The sequence below is a fragment of the Talpa europaea genome, assembly GCF_964194135.1.
Source record: "Talpa europaea genome assembly, chromosome: 3".
NCBI classification, from domain to species: Eukaryota; Metazoa; Chordata; class Mammalia; order Eulipotyphla; family Talpidae; genus Talpa; species Talpa europaea.
Window position 1 is genome coordinate 115,012,615 of NC_140069.1, and position 20,179 is coordinate 115,032,793.

Sequence of the window (20,179 nt, forward strand, 5' to 3'; positions counted from 1 at the left end):
CACAAGGCTGGGTTTTTCCCTACATTCTTCCTGCATAAGAATACTTCAACTATCTGCCCTCTATTTAGCTGACCCACAGTTGCTTCAAGCTACTCTTTCGAATATGAATACCCAGCACCAGGCAGCCTACATAGGTATTCTATAATTTCCATCAATATCATGGAGTCTTTCCTCCCATACTCCAGCCCTCCAACACAGGTCATCTGACTCTTGAGAGTATGGAATTTAATTGCTACATGAAATTAGTGAGTATATACTCTCCTTCTTGCATATGGGTTCTTTGCCAAACTTAGATGATACTCTTCTACAAGATTCTGTAGAAATTTTATCTGTTGATCATTTATTTTTTATGTATCAAACTGTTCTTGAACTACTATGAAAACCCAGGAAGAAAGTGCAATGTGTAGGGTTTTGGGGGGATTGGATAATGCCTAATTGCACTATAATAACTGATGATAGAGCCAGTGAAAATTGTGCTCTTGTCACAGAAAGGTGTACCCTATACCAGCCAGCCCAGCAGACGCTTTTTCTCATGCCTTGTGGGGCACGTGACTGTCATCACACAAGGTGTCCGTTAATCATTTGCTCACTGTAGAGCAATACATATGTTCTCTTAAATGGCTTTGCCCTGCTGTTATCCTAATTTGATATTTCGGTTTTTTTCAGCCACATAAATAGAAGAACACAGTTTGAAAACCCTGTCCTGGAAGCAAAAAGGAAGTTACAGCAGCATAACATGCCCCACACAGAACTTGGAACAAAGCCCCTGCAGGCCCCAGGTTTCCGAGGTATGTAACATGGCAGCACCCCATGTTTTCAAGGGAAGATTTGTCTGTTAAACCACCTGGGCTTCCAAATAAGTCTTAGATCTGAACTATTTCAAAGACTTGATTTGCTTTCCTCAAACCCATCTATTAGTTTTAGCTGGGTGTTTACTCGGCTTCTAAGCTAATGAGTTTAGCAACCACAGATTAAGTTAAAGCCCTGGGCACCCTGGGTCATACGAATTTATAGCACTTCCCCAGGTGGAAAATTAATGGCTTTTGATAGTGGTACTGTAAATTGCAGAGATTCATAGAGACGCCTAAGTCTGTCCTCATGAGACAAAGCACAAGTATAAAGCTTGTTTTCCTTTGTGACAGTAGGCAGCTCCTCTTCGACATTACCTAGGCCTAAATCCATCTACCCCCGTGCTGCCCCAGAGAGGTCGCGCAGCGTGAATGACTTGTCTTACTATTGGTGCGACCACGCAGGGAGACCCTGGCCATTGGGTACGTCCCAGGCTGCTTGCTGCACCTAATTACACATTGGAGCCACGTAGTGGGATGAGTTGCTGCACAAACTTTTCACATCTTCGTGGGCTGTTACTCACAAATGAAAGCATGATAGCGTATCACAGCAGCGCAGTTCCAGTGAATGTAAAGGTCTCACGCGAACTTCTCTCCAGGTGCACCCATAACATACACAAGGAAAACATAGGTAAAAAGGTTATGTGCATTTTTCATTTGAATTTAAACGAATCATAATGAAATTTTTACATTACATTTTTAAATACTTTGTAAACCAAGTAAAATTCCAGTATGACTCATTATTTTTTAATTTGTCTTTTACATACTATCCAAAATGTAACAGCAAAGGTAGTGTACAAAATATGTGAGTAGTTACCACACAGAGTTTGACTGTTACAAATATCATCACCAAAATTTTAACAACTAAATATCTATATTTATATATGTTTACATATAATACTTATAAGTTTATAAGTTATATACACATATAGTACGTAACTGATCCTTTAAAGTAGACATTTATTCTGTTTCCCAGTACAACTATTATTTTTAAAGCACTTTATATGCTTTAGAATATATTATAGGTCACAACTAGGAAAACATACATCAAATTAGTGTTGAAACCTTTGTATGTTGGTTAAAGTTCTGTTCAAATTATTTAGGTTTATGATCGAAATGTGGCAGCATATTGTTATAAAGTGTGTTACCTTTACATTCATAATTATATCTAGAAATATTGGCTTGCCTATTGCTCACATGTTAGAGTATACTAAACACTGCTGGGTCAGTAGAAATTGATCTGGTTATCTTTATAGCAGCTCACAGTATAAGCAAACATTAACTCAGTCCCACATCCAGGTGCTCTTTCTAAACAGTTTAGACATTTGAATATGTGGTAACACTCCACTCCACTTATTCTTTCTTAAACCCCAAAAAGCCCATTTCAATTCTCTAGTCCTATCCCTTCAAGGTTTTGTGCAGGACCAGCCATTCACACATACTTCCCATGTAGACTGACTCTTTCAGAACCAGAACATATCCAGATGTGTCTGGATGATTTGGGGCCTCTGTTTCTGAAAACTCTGACAGCCTATTGACTAAGCCCTTTTAATTACAGTAGAGCTAATTTAGTGAATGAAAACGTTGATTTAACAAAAAGTCTCTCTGCAAACCAAGCAGCTTTTTCACCTTTCCCTGGATGCTTGGGACTACCCTTTGTTTGTACTAAGTACTAAGAGCTTCGCTCCTGCAGTCACCACCTGCTTGCATGTGTGTAGAAGACCCTCCCCACCCACCCCTGCTTATCCCTGGGATTGCTGCTCTCTGACTGGTTTTCTCTAATGTGAGAACTTGCCTTAAATGTGCTTTTTCTTTTTTAACTTATATTGGTCAATGTAGAAAAACCACTCTTCACCCGGGATGCATCCCAGTTGAAGGGAACATTCCTCAGCACCACCCTAAAAAAGAGCAACATGGGTTTTGGATTTACCATCATTGGCGGAGATGAACCTGATGAGTTTCTGCAGGTGAAAAGTGTGATTCCAGATGGGCCTGCAGCACAGGATGGGAAAATGGAAACAGGTAAGTTCCTTATGCTTTAGAAATTGTTTTATAACATCTTTTTTCTGAGGTAAATATGAGCAGCCACTTTCTGTGTTTGTAATTTGAAAGCCAAAGATCACTTTGCTTCAAGAAAACCACAAGTTATGTTCCCCTCTAAGTTCAAAGTATCAGATTGAAGTATTTTGGAAACAGCTTTGAATATCACCTTTGTCTCATTTTTCAGACTGTCCCTTCTGTTTGCTAGCTTCAATGGGTGGTTAAGATTGACACTTTTCTAATTTATTTCTAGAGTTCTTTCTCTGAAATGATTAACATTTCATACTTTGCTGGCTTATATTCAGCCTTTGATATTTTTAAATCTATATTCCTTTTATAATATTCTCTGCTAAATTTCCCAGGTTAGATTTTTAAATATGTATGCTCATAAATAAATTTTAATGGTATTCATCTTTGTACATCCCCATACTGTGGTTATATGTAAAAGGATTTTTCTCTAGTCCGATCCCACTCCATAAAATATATAGATTAGGCAAATTTAAAAGCAGAAAGTTGTGAGATATTGGATGGGTTGGGCGTATTTATATAATGGTTACAGATTTCTGTTTGGGGTGATAAAATTTGGGGAAAGGATAGCAGTGATGGTTGTACTTGTGAATATAACTGATGGCACTAAATTGTACAGTTAAAAATAGCAATTTTGTGATTAATATGGAATTTTTCCAACTATAATAAAAAAATGAGCTAACAGTACCTAACTTTTTGGGTTCTTGTTGAAAGGGAACTGCTAAGCATATAAATCTTACTAGCTTCCTGCTAAAGGGTCGTAGGCCTGGCACAGTAAATAATCCAATGCAATTGTAATTAACAAGTTTGCTTACTTAATAAATCTTTCTTTAGAAAGCGTTCCATCTACGTTTTAGCTTATCTAAATGAAGTTACATTTTTTTAACAAGATCGGGCAGCTGGTCAAGCTGATTTATCTCCCAAAGGCCATCCACGAATGTCTGCATCTTTCCCCCTTTTCCCGGACCCCTTGTCTAGGAATTTTGCAGCAAATGGTTGTGCCTGCTAAAAATAAACCAATGTTATCAGTGTAAGGTAGTTGTGTATAAAAGAAATGCTTGGTCTGTAGACAGTTGCTCAGACCTTATGGGGCTGCCCAGGTCTGAGACCTCCTGACCTCACCCAAAAAAAAAAAATAATAATTTTCATATGCAGTTACTTAGATGTCAATCCATATTATAATAGAAATTAATTTACCGTAGTAATGAACAGTCAAATTATTAAGGACAAAAATATAAAATGTGAAAGTTTCACAGAAGTAAAAATGAATGTAATGAAATAAGTTTGATTTTGCAGTCTGATTTTAAATTCTCATGCCTGCCCTATGACCTGACAGGATATGACATCTTAAAAGTTGATTGAAGTTTCAAAACTAGCCATATTTTCAAACACTACTGTTATAAACATCATGTACACATAATTTTCTGTAAGAGTAAGGTAGAGAGTATCCAACTTTACTGTTCACTTATCAGTATTTTACTTAGCAGTCACACCTTCATGTTGCCAAAAATCTGAAACATCAAATGGCTCAATTAAATCATCCTATTGAATATAGTTAGAATAAGAGGAAATTATGGAATTAAAACCTTTTAGAGCAGAGGGAAAAGGATCCCCAAAGCCTCTGAATGTCAATGAAATATTTAAAAGCCCATTTCTTTTTACAATAAAGAATCCAATTATTTTTTATGGTCAAGCCCACTATCCCATGCTTCAAAACTAGATGAAAAAAAAATATTTCCACAGGAAAGCATTTTATCACACTTACTTAGTTTCCCACACCCACACATTCTAAGTTAGGTCTATTCAAAAACAAAATCAAAGCTTTTTATTTCCAATTTAGCAGGTCTTCTTCATTTAAGATAATCAGGAAATAGGTCCTCATCGAAAAGAACCTAGAATGTTATTCTGTTTTCTGTCTTCTATTATTACTCTGTTTATTGATTCAAGAAACACTTGTTTAGCTCCTTCTTTTTTTCAAAGTCATTGCAGTATACCAGGGCTGCAAAGATGGATGTGGCAGGGTCCAGCTCTCAAAAATTTATGTCTAGGAGGGGCCTCAAATATATAAAGAAGTAATTGCAACACAGTGTGATGAATCTGTAATAACCATGATGTGGCACAAAGAGTGGGGGAGAGTGAGCAACACTAACTTTTTAAACGTGTGTTGCTAACTATATAATATTATTAGGCTTTTTCTAGGAGTGCTGTTTTCTCTCATTGGAAAAGAATTTAATAAAAAGTTAAAATCTAATGCTAATTAGATATTTAAAATGTCTAAAATGTTCATTTTGTGGTGAGATAATTGTTTTGAATGTAAACACATTTCTGAAACATTCCACAAGTATAATAGAGAGAATGATGCTTCAATTCAGCATATATTTAATGTATGTCCATATGTGCCAGGCATTCTGTTAATTACTAGGGATGCAAAAATGAAGTGACATATTTCTATCCTCAATAAGCTTACAGTATAGATATTACTAATAGCATATTACTGAATATTTGTTTATGTCAGTGTTATAATAAAAGTATGTTCAAAATCCAGAAATAGTACAGAGGAAAGGCGGATGGCTTCTGAGAGGTAGGGCTTAGGGAAGGCCCATAGAAAAATGGTGCCTGACAGAGTTTTGAAGGCTGGGTAGTCATTTACTAGGTGGGAAAGTGAGGAAAGCTCTAGGAAGAGGAAACAGCATATCAAAGGCACAGTACAGGGAGCACCTAGAGAAAGATTTATATGCCTTCAAATATTTGTTAATATTTCACCTTCAGTAAGCATTTATATGAAGTATCAAGTAAAATAATGATTATAATTGGTAAGGAGGGACTGTATGGAGGCATAACAAACATCAGAGAACACTATATAGTCATATGTCCTCAAAAAAACCTGGATATCATCAGGGCATGCATATCTGTATATAAAATCTTTCTCATGTAAATTTTCAATGAAATGGGTATAGGATTACTGTATGACCGATGTTTTCTTTACTTGCATTTTTCTAAGACCTAAAGTAGGTCACATGAACAGTAGGTGCACAATAAGTACTTACTGAATAGATAGATTTACAGAGGGAGGATGGATGGTATGGATGGATGGATTGATACTCTTATAAATGAAGAAGGGAAATTTGGATTGGCTGAATTCCATTTTTAATGCTAATTGGATCAGTGGCTTACCACTGAAGTGAAAACAAGCCAACTCCCTGGTTTCTAAATGAAATTTAAAACAAATACATGTGAGGGACAAAATTAATTTCTTTTTATAATGATTTTATCTATAAATAACCCCAAAATTAATTTAAAAAATACTAGGTATTACAGATATAATCAATGAATCACTGGTATTTAAAGGGTGAGCAATTTCACTGGACAATGAAATAACTGAAAATATTTTAATCAACTTTTCTATCTCTAGGTTATCTCTATGTAGACAAAGAGATATCAGTAGTTTGTATAGACATAAGGAAAAATCCTGTCTCCTAAAGAGTTGTCCAAGGGTCTTACACAATAGGAAAAAAGGTGGATGGGAATTCTTGCTTTCCCAGTCAGCACTAGCTCCTGGAAATTAATAGAAAATAGGAGAAAATGAGGATCCCGTGCCCCTGGCTCCTTTTTGACGACAAATTTAGTCAATTCACAATTCTCCTATGTTTCAGAAGGAGCTTTCTTAGAAGAAATTATCACAGTGCCCAGAAACAATCTAATTCTAAATATCAGCAAAGATTTGTAGGCACCAGAGATCCTAATAACACTCTTTAAACTATTGAAACAATCAAGATTGAAGTAACATGGCTGACATAGAAACCACAGGATCTGAAAGAAAGTTATTTATATAACCTCCTTCGGCTAAAAAGCTTCCCTCCTTATTTGATGTTTCAAATTTTCCCCAGGCTAATCTCTGAATCAAGACTTGAGGGTTTTCTACCCATGACATTCTCCTATAGATAGGGGTTTCATTATGAGGTCATGCATAACCTATAGGTTTTTATTTCCCTTCTTCTACTACTTATCCATATATTTTTTTATTTATACTTCATGTTTTCTTTTAACTCATTAGCACCCTATCTTTTCAGCTTAAATCATATATATATATATATTTAGTTAAAGGGACAGGAACTATCTGGGAGACCAGCATCCTGTCATGTTAGCTTCTTGTATTTCTTCCTTTGGGTAGATCAATACTATTGTGCTTTCAGTGGTTGCTACCTCTTTGTATTTCAAAAAGTAGGGGCACAAGATTAACTTAGTCATAGTCACAAGGGGAAGTTTTTAAAGATGCAGATTCCTGTGCTCCTAGATCTGACTCCAGATTTCTGGAAGTGGTTTCCAAGAATGTGCATTTATATATGTTTTAAAAAGTATCAAAGTAATACATGTCCATGGTTAAAGAAAAGATAAAAATGATTTACAGTGCATAAATTATCCCCTGCCCTGCCCCTCGCCACTCTCCAGGCCCATTTACTAGAGACACTCCATCAGTTTGTATTCTTTTAGATATTTCTTTTAGTAACTACCTTCATACCTCTAATTAATGTGTTTGTACTGGTGTCTTGATTTAATGGTTTTAGACATGACCTACATTTCGTTCCTTTTAGAAAGAAATGAAGCTTTAGATGCCATATACACTTTCTGCCCTCCCACATTCTCCCAGTTGAGTTTACAACTAATTTTAGTGACATTTGTACCATTTCTTGAATTTTCGTGGCTTTGTGAATCTGTTCACTGACCCCAGTGGTGTACCATTAATAATATGTCCCCATACTTGGCCTTGCAGGGTTTTACTTTGTGTTTCTTTTTTTCTTAAGATGTCTTCATTTATTTATGTATACAAGAGCTGGGGTGTAGGCCAGAGGTACCAGGGGAAGGGGTGAGAGGATTCACCAGAGACAGAGTGGGGAGCAGAACAGGCAGACTGACTGAAATACACTGCTAAGGGAAGCAGTGGGCGAAACAGGAGAGGTTTGTGCCATGTGGGTAGCTCCCTGGCCGAGGATGGAACTTGTGCTGTAGTGGCTGCGGACAGCTTCATAGTGCTGAGACTTAACCCCTTGTGCCACAAGGAAGGCTCTTGTGTTTCTTTCTTATAATATCTTTCCTAAGACAATCATTTTTCCCCCAAAACACCATGCTAGGTACTCTAGAGGGTGTGTATTTTTCTGGACACCTTTTGTCTTCCTGTACCTATCTTGGTTGACTGTATAGTTAGGACACTTGGGAATTCCCAGATATCTTTCCCAAACAGAATTCACTGTTACCATATCCACTTTTTTTAACATTACACTCATTCTACTAGAGCCACAGACCTCATATATGTTGTTTTCTTAGATTATCCAAATTTAATGAAACATTGAAAAGTTGCTCAGTAGTTCAGCATTTGTGACAGATTGAAGAATGCTCAAATTTTATCCAGGATTATTAGTCAGGGACAAAATATAAAAGTTTATATTCTGGGACCATTTTTTTTGCAGACACCCTCATTCTCTACTTGAACAAAATGAAGAGGACTCTGTGTGCAGAAATGGCAAGACAAATCTCTCTACTAGTCTCAGAGATGTATCCTAATCCAAAGCCTTTCTAGGGTTCTATGGAGAAAATGAGAGTGCTTCTTGTCCATGTTTTTCCTGACCTCCAAGAACACACTAGAACAGGAATCAAAAAACTCTTTTTTGTAAAGGGTCAAATCATAGGTACTTTCAGCTTCACGGGCCAGGTGTTCTATCTGCCACAACCATTTAACCCTCTCTTCATGAGAGTGGTCATGGACAGCACACAAACAACTGGCTATGGCTGTGTTCCAATAAGACTGCATTCACAAATACAGGAACAGCAGGTTTTGCTCCATTTTCTGACTCTTGCTCTGGAACACAGCTTCCAACACCATGGCAGGTTTGGTGGTCATGCCTTTATCCATATTCCATAGTCTAGAACTCTCTTGAATTGTCTTGTTTTATAACAGCCTCTCTTTGTCAGATAATGATCTCCCTTAGTTCCCTTCATTGCTGTGGACTTAGTGATTTTAAGGTCTTTGTTAAATGGGATAGCCATGAGTGCTCAATCTGTCATCTTAAGCTAAAAGTCTTAGAATCTGCATAATTATGCCCACTGAATTTAAAGGACCACTCCATGTAGTGGTGGCAAGAGAACTTGTTTCCTCCCTACTGAATAGCTTGGTAAGAATTCTCCAACATTTCCTGACCCTCTCTCCACTGAGCCTATGCTCAAATTGCTTTGAAGGAGTGTTTAAGAATATTCCTACAGACTGACATTTGGGATAGAGTCTATGGCCCTCTACCCAGTAGAACAAAGCTAATTAATTTTTATGTTTATCTTACATGTTCATTAAACAATGAACAGTTTCTCCTTGAGAATTTTTAAGACTGTTTTGGAATACTCTATCACATGATTACATTATCTGAAATCTTAGTTACCCTTCTGAGGGACAGCGAAGATTAACCTGTGAGTACTTTCTGGACAGATGACTGCCCGCCCTCACTGTGAAGTTACTGCTGACCCATGGGTACTGATTCTCCAGTTAATAGTCACCAATAGCTTCCTTCCTTACCTCACCACAATGTTATTTGGTCCTCCCAACCATTAATAGTTCTTTGGCAATTTAATAGAATGCAAGGTTGTTAGTTAAACATTGCTAAGAAAGATACATGTGTATGAGAAAGCCTTAGAAGTTTTCAAAATATTTTCTGTGTCATGTTTTTTCCACTCCATCATAATCAATTAATGTCAAGAGCAGGTTTCTTTTAAATAAAGAAACACTGTGGTGGTGTCTCCCCATGGCTGCTCTCTTCCTGACTGGCTGCCTTATAAAAATATCCTAGTGAATCGGCTAATTCATCACCACCCACCTCCAAAACCAAGTGTTTACATTTAGGTGATGCAGACCATTTAAATGGTTGTCAATCACCAGAAGCAAATGAATTAATCAGAGAAAGGTAATTTATCTACTATTTAAAGTCTCCATTTAGTTTACTATTGCTGTATAGAAAGTCACAAGAAAACTCATTGATTTGATTTTAATTTTTTTCTTTTTATTTTTTTCATCATTGGTCATTTTTTTAAAATAAATTTTATTTTTATATTCCCCATACAATTGCAACCCCCTTATTTTGACCCCAATTCCTCCCCTCCCCGCCCCCCACCCCCCATAGAGTGTCTCTGGTTGTCCTTTGGGTAAATACCTAGGAGTGGAATTGCTGGATCATGAAAGCTCTATCTTTAGTAGGTCCAGAAATCTCCACACAGCTCTCCATAGTGTTTGGACCAGTTTGCACTCCCACCAACAGTGCAGGAGAGTTCCTTTTTCTCCACACCCTCGCCAACATTTGTTGTTGCTAGTTTTTTTAATATGTGCCATTCTCACTGGTGTTAGGTGGTATCTCATTGTAGTTTTGATTTACATTTCCCTGATTACAAGTGGAATTGAACATTTTTTCATATGCTTGTTGGCCATTTGCATTTCCTCTTCAGAGAAGTTTTTAGCTCTTCTGCCCATTTTTTGACTGGATTATTTTCTTTGTTGTTGTTGAGTCTCATCAGCTCTTTGCAGATTTTTGTGATCAGTCCTTTATCATAAGTGTTGTGTGCAAAAATGTTCTCCCAGTCGGTGGGGTTTCTCTTTGTTTTTGTTATTGTCTCTTTTGCTGTGCAGAAGCGAAAACTCATTGATTTGATAGAACAAATGTTGACTCATGATTCCATAATCCTCAATGGAAACACCAGGGTGGTTCTCTTCTAGGCTCTTTGGGACTCTATACATCTGCAGACATCCAGAAGCTCTCCCAGGGGCTGGAGTGTGCAAGGTGACTTCAATAACTGCTGATGTGTCTGCTTGGAGGATGGGGTACCTGGGGCTGCATGGCTCCCTCACTCCCTGTAATCTCAACTCCAGTGACTCAGCCATTGCACAGAGGGGTGAGGGCTCCAAGAGAATAAAACAGAAATGTGTCAACCTTCTCAAGTCTAGCGTGGAGCCATCACCGTGTCACTTCACCCCCTTGTACTGATCAATACAAGTCACAGGTCAACCCAGATTCAAAGGGAAGGAAACGCCATTCAACTTTTTTGATATCTCACTTCATTTTGTTCAAATAGCTATTATCTCTGCTTCTAGTGATATGTCTTTCAATCAATAACGGTAGATCTCATAGCAAGGGTGAGAATCACACGAAGCATTTTCTATCCACTATTTTCCTTTAATGATGATAAACAGTCAATACAGATACCACAACAGACAATATACTTCATTTTGACTACAAACCAAACTGCTTATGAAGATTTTTTTTTAAGTTAAGCCTGTTCTTAAAATCATGCTATGCTTTATCAATAACTCATTTAGCTTTTTAAAAGAGGTTTTTGTAATCCAAATAAAGGTTATTGCTGTATCTTTTTTGCACATTTCTTTTTCTTCCTTCCTTCTTTCCTTCCTTCCTTCCGACCTTTCTTTCTTCTTTCTTTTTTTTTTTTTCTTTGTTTGAAAATGCCTTGTGCTCTTCAGGCCCTCTTCATTGAAATCCTGGTAAAAATCTAGGTAGAAATCTAGGTAAAAAGCTCACTGGGGAAGGGATAGATTGATTAAGAAATTTATTTCCATTTTAGCACAAATATAGCAAAGTTTGCAATTTTTATTTTTGTTCTACTTTCAGTATCGGTATCTACTTGAATAGGTCACACAGTAATTGAGACACAATATTCATGACCTTTTTAACCACTGATGTCAAGGAAGTTGATGCAAGTAAATGTACATTTATCACTGTGACTTTTAAGTTATTCTGCATAAAAGCTTTACATTAATTTTCAGTACAGCTTCTCTAACCCTCCCATGAGCTGAAGAGTGCACTGGTAGGTCCTCCACTCAACCTAAGAGCAGCGCTCGGATGTGGCTAGTCCCTATAACACCAGAGCTATTGTGTTAGAGTGCCTGGGTATGAAGTTAGCATTTTAAAAATCTGAAAACTTATTATTTAAACTTAATAGAACTGAACTGGAGATTACGGAGTTAGCAATGTCTTTTTATAAATACTCTGTGGAGGAAGTTGTTTGTTAATATATTAGTGAAGGATACTCAGCTTCAGTTAGACACACTTGAAAGTATTATCTAATTACATTTGATACATATTCATAATTTTAACTATTTAAGTCTGGGCCCACGATCAACACTTCCCGTGATAATTTGAACCTAAATTATCGAAAAAGATGCAAAAATTTACTAGACTCTGGTATCTGGATTGATTTGTGCATTCTTGTAGACAGTGTGAAATTCCCCCCATTCTTACTATTTTCTTTCACCTTAACTAGTGGAACTGAGCCTTTGGTTCATCAGGAAACAGCTGCAAGTTACAAAAGGTGCTTATTTTTATCTGTCCCATCCACCAGCTGAATTGTGAAGCTCCTGTTATTTGCCATCCCCCTAACCTCCACACCTGACTGTAAATTCTTTGAGGTCGGGGCCTGTGTCTGATGATCATTAACAAATCCCCAAGGCTTAGTTCATTATCAGATGTATGACATATATTCAACTTGACGTTGTACAGTTGAATGAATCTTTCTGTGCAGCACTGATTTCTTACTGTGGAGATATAAGATTTGCTATAATAATCATACGATTATATTCCCCCTTAGAGAACTATTAAAGGCTTTTCTTAGTCTAGTTTAAGCAAACTTCTCGTCAAATGAGTTATTTCATATAAATAACTTAGAATAAGACATGACACATGGAATCACTGACAATTGGTTGCCATTATTAATATCTTTCAATAAATTGAAGGAAGCTTTGGTACTTTGAGAGTGATAGATACGTGCCAAGATCTAAGAAAAGCTTAGGCTATTCTCCCTTTGGTCCCTGGAAATGAAATGATTATCCATTAAATATTTCAAGACAACCGTTTTGTCTTTAAATAGCTTTAGATTTAGAAGAGATAATAAACTTTTCAGAATTGTGCCATATTAACAATTGTTATTTTGTTAGTAGGCTAACAACATTGAAATAGGGTGTTTCACTTCTTTTATGTGTTTAAGCCACAAAAAATTGAGCTGAGTGCTGTAAGGCTGCTCCCTATGTATTAGACACATTTTGGAGAAGGCGGGAGCCTAATTTTCATTTGCTTAATGAGAGTCCCTCATTTTTTGATATTATAACACACCACAAGAATGATATCATGCCAATCCTAATCATACCGCTCCCAAAAAATGTTTAAGGAGAGTAAGATGATTAGAAAATGAATGAGGCAAGGTAAGTGTTTCAGTTAAGAGAAATAATAACCCTGAGTTAAATATCTATAGAGGGTATTGTTACCTGTTCCTACAGATTGTCAAATAAAATTACAAGTGCTCTTTGAATACTTTAATTGTATAGATACATGCACCTATTTTCATTCTCTGTAGATACGTACAATGAGAGTGAGAAAAAGGCAAGAAACGTCTTTCATTGTTTCATCAGCTAAGACTTAGATCTTAGTTCATAATTATAAATCTCTTAGCATTCTAAATGAGAAATCTTCATTGAAGTCAATGGGAGATAAATTACCATGCAGACCTTTGTTTATAAGTATAATTCTGCTGGTTTTTGCAAGCTGCCAGTGAAATTAGAGATGGAGTGCACTGGAGTCTGCAAATATCAAAACTGCTGCTGCTGCAGAAACATTATTCCTGTATCCAGTGTAATTAATGTGCCTCTCACATGCTCCAGCTGAGGATTTGCATGAACTGACAAGAGAAGATACACAGTAAATCTTGTGTCACCATCTAATTTACTACTTTGTTCAAAAACCCAACTCTATAAGGTGGATTTTGCATTTCTTATTATTGAGAACTATTGTGAGAAAGGAAAACAGTTCCACCACTTATATAAGATATTGACACCAAACGTGGGAATTTGGTTTTATGAAACCAAGATTAATAGCCTAGAACTGTCTTTCTCCATATCACTACCTCTTATTCTTATTTTTTTAAAGTGTTGGATTCTGAAATTTTCACTCCTCTTGCATATTTGTTGTTTTATTTTTCTATCTTCTCAGCTTACTAGAAAACAAAGAATGCTGAATATATTTCTCCCATGTTCTCATAAAAGAATGAGAATACCTGATGTGGAAAAATTGACTACATTACCATATATATGTTTATGTATGTTTAATATGAAGCACTTAACTACTTGTAGGCCTGAGATACACAATCTATGTAGCAACACTAGCATTTTTTCAGAACATTTTCTCATGGATTTTAAAGACTATAAATCCTGGATTGGTACAAGAAAGTTTTTTTTTTAAAGATTTATTTATGCATACAAGAGCTGGGGTACAGGCCAGAGGTGTGGGGGATGAGAGGACTCACCAGAGACAGAGTGGGGACCAGAACAGGCAGACTGACTGAAATACACTGCTGAGGGGAGCAGTGGGCAAGCCAGCAGAGGTCCGCTGCGCCATGTTGGTTGCTCCTTGGCCAGCTGGGGGATCGAATTCATGCTGCAGAGGCTGCGGAAGCCTCATAGGTTGCATCTTAACCCCTTGCACCACCAGGGAGTTCCGAGTACAAGAAACTTTTGAAGTACTAAAGTGTGTGTGTGTGTGTGTGTGTTTTGTTTTGGGACTAGATGCTGCAAAAGCTGGAGTTAGAAGAATGCATCCTCTGTGGTGTGAACATTCCTGGAAAACAAGGAGCCAGGATTTTCTGGTCACTGACATTTGCCTCCAGGCTACATCAGTACTGACAGGTGTAATCTCAGAATTTACAAAGTAGAACGTCAAGTACAAACTAAAAGATATGGAATTGGAATTGTTTTCAGTGTTTTTCATCAAGGTTGAATCCTTGACAATTTTTTTTAACAAAATGCAAAGGTCACTTTTCCTTTGGAAAAAAATAACCACCTGTCATTTCCTACAGAAAGGTGACATTTTTCTATGAAAAGGAGACATTTTGCCCAGAGGCAAGTAGAGGCAGTTCTCATATTGCCTAACAATGATCTTACGTAAGACCAGAGCAAGATGCTGTGCTGCCGGTAGAAATGACATTTTCCTCCCTATTCAAAGGCGCAAATTTTAGAAAATACAAAGCTGATTTTAGGGGAGGTGATTCTCCTGACCTCTTATAGATGTGTGCAGCAGTATTATTAATTAATGTCATGAATACACACCATACTGAGAAAGCAATGGTCATATAAAGATGGCAGCCTGGGAACTAAGCACTAAATCAAAGCCCAGCTCTTTCCACTGGAGTTCTATCACTGACTAAACTTGTTCTATTTCACCACTAACCTAGTACCTCATTGCACAGCATTTCCCATCTATTAATAATTATTCAAAATAGATACATTTGTTTATTCATTTATTGAACAAACTTCGTAAAAGTCTGTTGAGGGGATACTTTTCATCTAATTGGCTCTAGTGGATGTAAACATCCTCAGGGCTGCTATAAAATATCCTAACATAATTCATCCCTCCACTCTCACCCTAGCCAATGGAAATGGAAATTGGGGAATGGAAAACAGAATTGCAGGGTAATTTTACTTTTGTGGCATGGAGTGTTTGAGTTGGGAGATAATCCCATCATCACCAAGAGAAAGGGGGGGGGTGCGTCCCAGTCCCTCCTTAATCCAAGTGGGTGGGTAGGCTGCAAGGGAATCACTCATTAAATTTGGGGTTTCCTTGATAAAAGAAAGGGTTTAGCTTTCAAACTGGACATCTGCTCGGGCAGTGGACTTGCTTCCTTTGCCAATCAGAATAGAAAAGAAGTGAGTTGGCACAAGATGGCAAGGTAGAAACAAGGCAGGGCAAGGAAGTCCCCAGAACTAAGTGATTGGCCTGGTCAAACTAGACAAGTTTTCTATGAAATAACCATGGGGCAAAAGAGCTTGACTTGAGCCAACTGTCTTCCATGAACCAGTCAAGAGTGCTGCCAGTAGGGCAAGGAAAGGCAGCAGCATCAGACTAGGCAGTGCTCCAATATGGCATAGACTGACAGAGAGGAAAAAAGTCAACCTTGAGCTAAATATTGCACTGACCTCAAGATGAATTCACACATCCATCCCGTAAGAGAACCAGCCACCGGACACCTGCCATTTCAATGTCAGTTAACTTTTACTAGACAAGTATCCTCAATGGACATTGTAACCATTGTAAATTAAAAAAACCTCTGAACCTAACACCCTGGAAGAACTAGATCAGACAGCAAAGACTGAAGGGCGAAACAGTGACTCCGAGGCAGAACATGCATTTCCCACCTCAAAATAGTCAGATCCCAGATCACAGAGAGTGGGAGAAAAGGAGATTTAAATAAAATTTGAAGTTAAAGTGTGATAAATGAAACTAGGCTTCTTATGCTTCAAGTATTCACCATACATTAGCCATTCTTTCAGGTCTTAGAGACCCACAGATAAATGATACAGTCTCTGCCATAATGGAAGTTGCAGTCTGGTAAAATGACAGCTGCTTGTAAACAACTTCAAATGGCACCAGGAGATCACAGCCAAAAAGGATATGTATAGACACCTAAGTTGCTCAGAAGTATGGGGTGTAGGGAGAGGCCAGGGAAGATTTTACAGAGGGAGATGACACATTTATTAAGTTTTCCAAAGGCACATGGAAAACCATGGACTGTTGTTTTGCCTGAAATCTAGGAGACATGAAGGAAGATAGAAATAGAAGTTAAGGTGAATGACCACCGGGTACTTGATCAAAAAGGGAAATGCAAAATGTACTTAGAGAAAAAAAGGGGTTATAAGCAGGGAGCAGCCTGACTGAATATGCATTTTTTTTGAATATACATTTTTAGAAAGACAACTCTGGAGTCAGTCGAAATATGGATTGTAGCAAAACGTACAAGAGTCAGAAGTTCAAATGGCTGTGGCATTGCTTCCATTTCCCTCTCCAAGCCCATTTCCTCTGGTTCCCTATGTGGCATGGCCGTGATTTAGAATTATCTGAATCTCTTCTTGATTGTGCACTATCCTACCTTCCAGGAGAATAGTCAGCTCCCCAGAATAAGAGATGTAATCAAAATCTAAATAATCACTTCTCCAGAATTTCTCTAGGATTGGAGGCTCAACCACAGGACTCATGAGGTCACTGTCTCTAAGGTGTGATGTCATGATACTCCTTCTCTATGTGCCCCACGCAAGCTTCCAAACTGTGCTGTAATGTGTGTCTATGTTGAATTTATTCTGCAAAAAATTCCTTGTTTTTTATTCATGAAGACATTGAGGGAATGTTCCAGATAGGAGGAAAAAACTATACCCCATTCATTAACTTATATACCTCTGTCTGCTTATCTTATATATCCCTGTATGACTAGTTAAAAAAAAAATTCAAGACCAATATATAAAATGCATAATATTTTTAATACCTTGAGTTTTCCCTTGTCATATACTCCAGGTTTTTGCTCCTAACCCCGAATGACTTGGGAAAGTAGGGAGAAGGCAAACAAATTATATCTAGAAGCCATTTCACAATTTTTGTCAATAAATGGTATCTTTTGTTGTTAAGCACTGAAGTAAAGATTTCAAAACTTCTTGAATCAAAAGACCTCTTGAAACACTACATGACATGCACCTCAAAGACACCTTTACAGATACATCAGATATATCACCCAAAGCAGTGATAGTGAAGGCAAAGATAAACAGCTGGGACTACATCAAATTAAAGAGCTTCTGCACAGCAAAAGAGACAATAACAAAAACAAAGAGAAACCCTACCGACTGGGAGAACATTTTTGCACACAACACTTATGATAAAGGACTGATCACAAAAATCTGCAAAGAGCTGATGAGACTCAACAAAACAAAGAAAATAATCCAGTCAAAAAATGGGCAGAAGAACTAAAAAGAAACTTCTCCAAAGAGGAAATGCAAATGGCCAACAGGCATATGAAAAAATGTTCAACTCCACTTGTAATCAGGGAAATGCAAATCAAAACTACAATGAGATACCGTCTTACACCAGTGAGAATGGCACATATTAAAAAAACTAGCAACAACAAATGTTGGCGAGGATGTGGAGAAAAAGGAACTCTCCTGCACAGCTGGTGGGAGTGCAAACTGGTCCAGACACTATGGAAATCTGTATGGAGATTCCTCAACCTACTAAAGATAGAGCTTTCATGATCCAGCAATTCCACTCCTAGGTATTTACCCAAATGACACAGAAACATTAACTCAAAAGGGCACCTGCACCCCTATTTTTATAGCAGCACAATTTACAATAGCTAAGCTTTGGAAACAACCCAAATGCCCAAAAATAGATGACTGGATCAAGAAGATATGGTATATACACACAATGGAATATTACTCAGCAATCAAAAAAAGATAAACTCATGCAATTTGCAGCAACATGGATGGAGCTGGAAGGGATCATGCTCAGCGAAATAAGCCAGAAAGAAAAAGAAAAATACCGGATGGTCTCACTCGTAGCAGGAGTTTAGAAAACCTAAATAAGAGACCAGGAAAAAGAATAACTATAATAAAGGAAAAATCAAAATCAACAAGCAACTATAAACCAGAGACACATTACGGGGGTGGGGGTGGAAAGGAGGGATTGGGGTCAAAATAAGGGGGGGTGCAATTACATGGGGAATATAACCAAGATGAAAATGCATAAATTGTGCAAAAATGAAAAATGATGTAAGAAATATACAAAAAAATAAATAAAAGACCTCTTGAAGTAATTTTTTTTTAAACTTTGTCATTCAGATAACCAAGTTATCTAAACACAGCTTAGAATCCTAAGGAAATTTCACATGGTCTTTGAGGTTCAAACAAAACTATGTTTTGTGAAAGTAAAATCATAAGCATATAAGATAGTCCTTAACTAGTTAGATCAAAGTATAATGAAATAGGATTCCAGGGCAGGTCTTTGAGGCTAATAATTCCAAACTACCTTCCCCAGCTAAGTACTTTGGGGACCTTCACTTAATTTTCCACATGCGACAGATGAAGGAGTGTAGTCATAAAAGAAATCATCTCAGGAGGGTTGATATTTTCCTAAGACAACAAAAGATATAGAAACATTTTTGATGTCTTTATGCCAATAAAAACATACAGCTCTTACTTATAAGAAAAATTCTGAATGTCCTTTACTTACATAGCTCAGATGTTGGAGTAAGGAATGAGGTCCTTGGAGAAATATTAATTACAGGAAGAGGTTCGTTAAAGTTCAATACTTAGAATTTGCATTATAATCTCTTTATATCTAAGACCCAAGTATATCTTTGATATCTTTGCCTAGTAAACCTCCAGGGTCATAGTATAGAATAATTAAAAGAGTGAGGATAAAAATACGTTGAATAAGGCAAAACATCCTTTAAATGTAAGTTAGCTTATGATGATCTTACATCCTTACATATCTTAATATGCCACTTTCTTTTAACTTCCTATGCTGATGTGCATACTTATCTTTTCCCTTCTGGGTATTGTCAATCTGTCTAATTAGATTATGGGCTCATTAGGTGGAGGCCAATGGCTAATTCTGTGTTTAGTACAGAAAACAGTACACTGTTGGTATTTAATCATCCATAGTCTCCTGTTCTGACTCAGCAGGATATAACAATACATCTTCTGAAAGCTCACTAGAGTGAAAATTCTCCTGCAGAGGGTGAGAAGAAGGAAAGGACAAATGAATTTTCATACAAAAATCACAGAGTTCTCCTTTTTAAGAGATTGTAATAGTTAAACCAATAACCTATAGAATGAAAAATCAGCCTGAGTAGATGTAGAAGAAAAAAATCAATATGCAATGTAGTTTTATGCCCACTTCAATTCCAAAAGACCTGACAACTTTTAGAAACAAAAGAAAAACAAAAAACAAGATTTGTTATGACATTGGGGGGTGGGAAGCAACTAATTTATATGCAGGGCTTTTTATGAGTATCTCAAAACTGTTTAAGGAGGGCCTCCCCTGGTAGCACAGCAGTTGAGCGCTGGGCTGCAAAGCTGCCCGCAGCCTCTGCAGCGCCGATTGGACCTTCAGCCGGTGGCCGGGGATCTCTCCTGCCAGACCTCTCCTGCCACCCGCTGCTCCCCACAGCAGTGTACTTTGTCAGTCTGCCTGTTCTGCTCCCGGTTCTGGCTCTGGTGAATTCTCTCACCCTCCTGCGCTTCTGACTGTACCCAGTGCTTGTATAAATAAATAAATAAATCTTTAAAAAAAAAAAAAACTGTTTAAGGAAAGCTAGCTCAGTATTCCTTGACGAATCATGGGTGAAGCAAGAGTAAGGAAAGTACTAACTTACTTAGTTTATAAGCAAAGAGGAGAAAAAATACTTGACAGAGC

At 37.4% G+C, this 20,179-nt stretch overlaps 1 protein-coding gene across 4 annotated transcripts in view; it reads left to right on the top strand.

The window, feature by feature from the left end:
- The window catches only part of MAGI2 (membrane associated guanylate kinase, WW and PDZ domain containing 2), a gene marked incomplete at both ends in the record, with an annotated part of 1,136,641 nt that overhangs the window by 879,026 nt on the left and 237,436 nt on the right, over window positions 1-20,179 (top strand). For all 4 annotated transcript variants that reach the window (XM_084230806.1, XM_084230807.1, XM_084230808.1 and 1 more), the window contains 2 exons: window positions 667-788; window positions 2,688-2,870. In XM_084230806.1, the coding sequence (XP_084086932.1) occupies window positions 667-788; window positions 2,688-2,870 (305 nt within the window). The remainder of the gene's footprint in view (window positions 1-666; window positions 789-2,687; window positions 2,871-20,179) is intronic.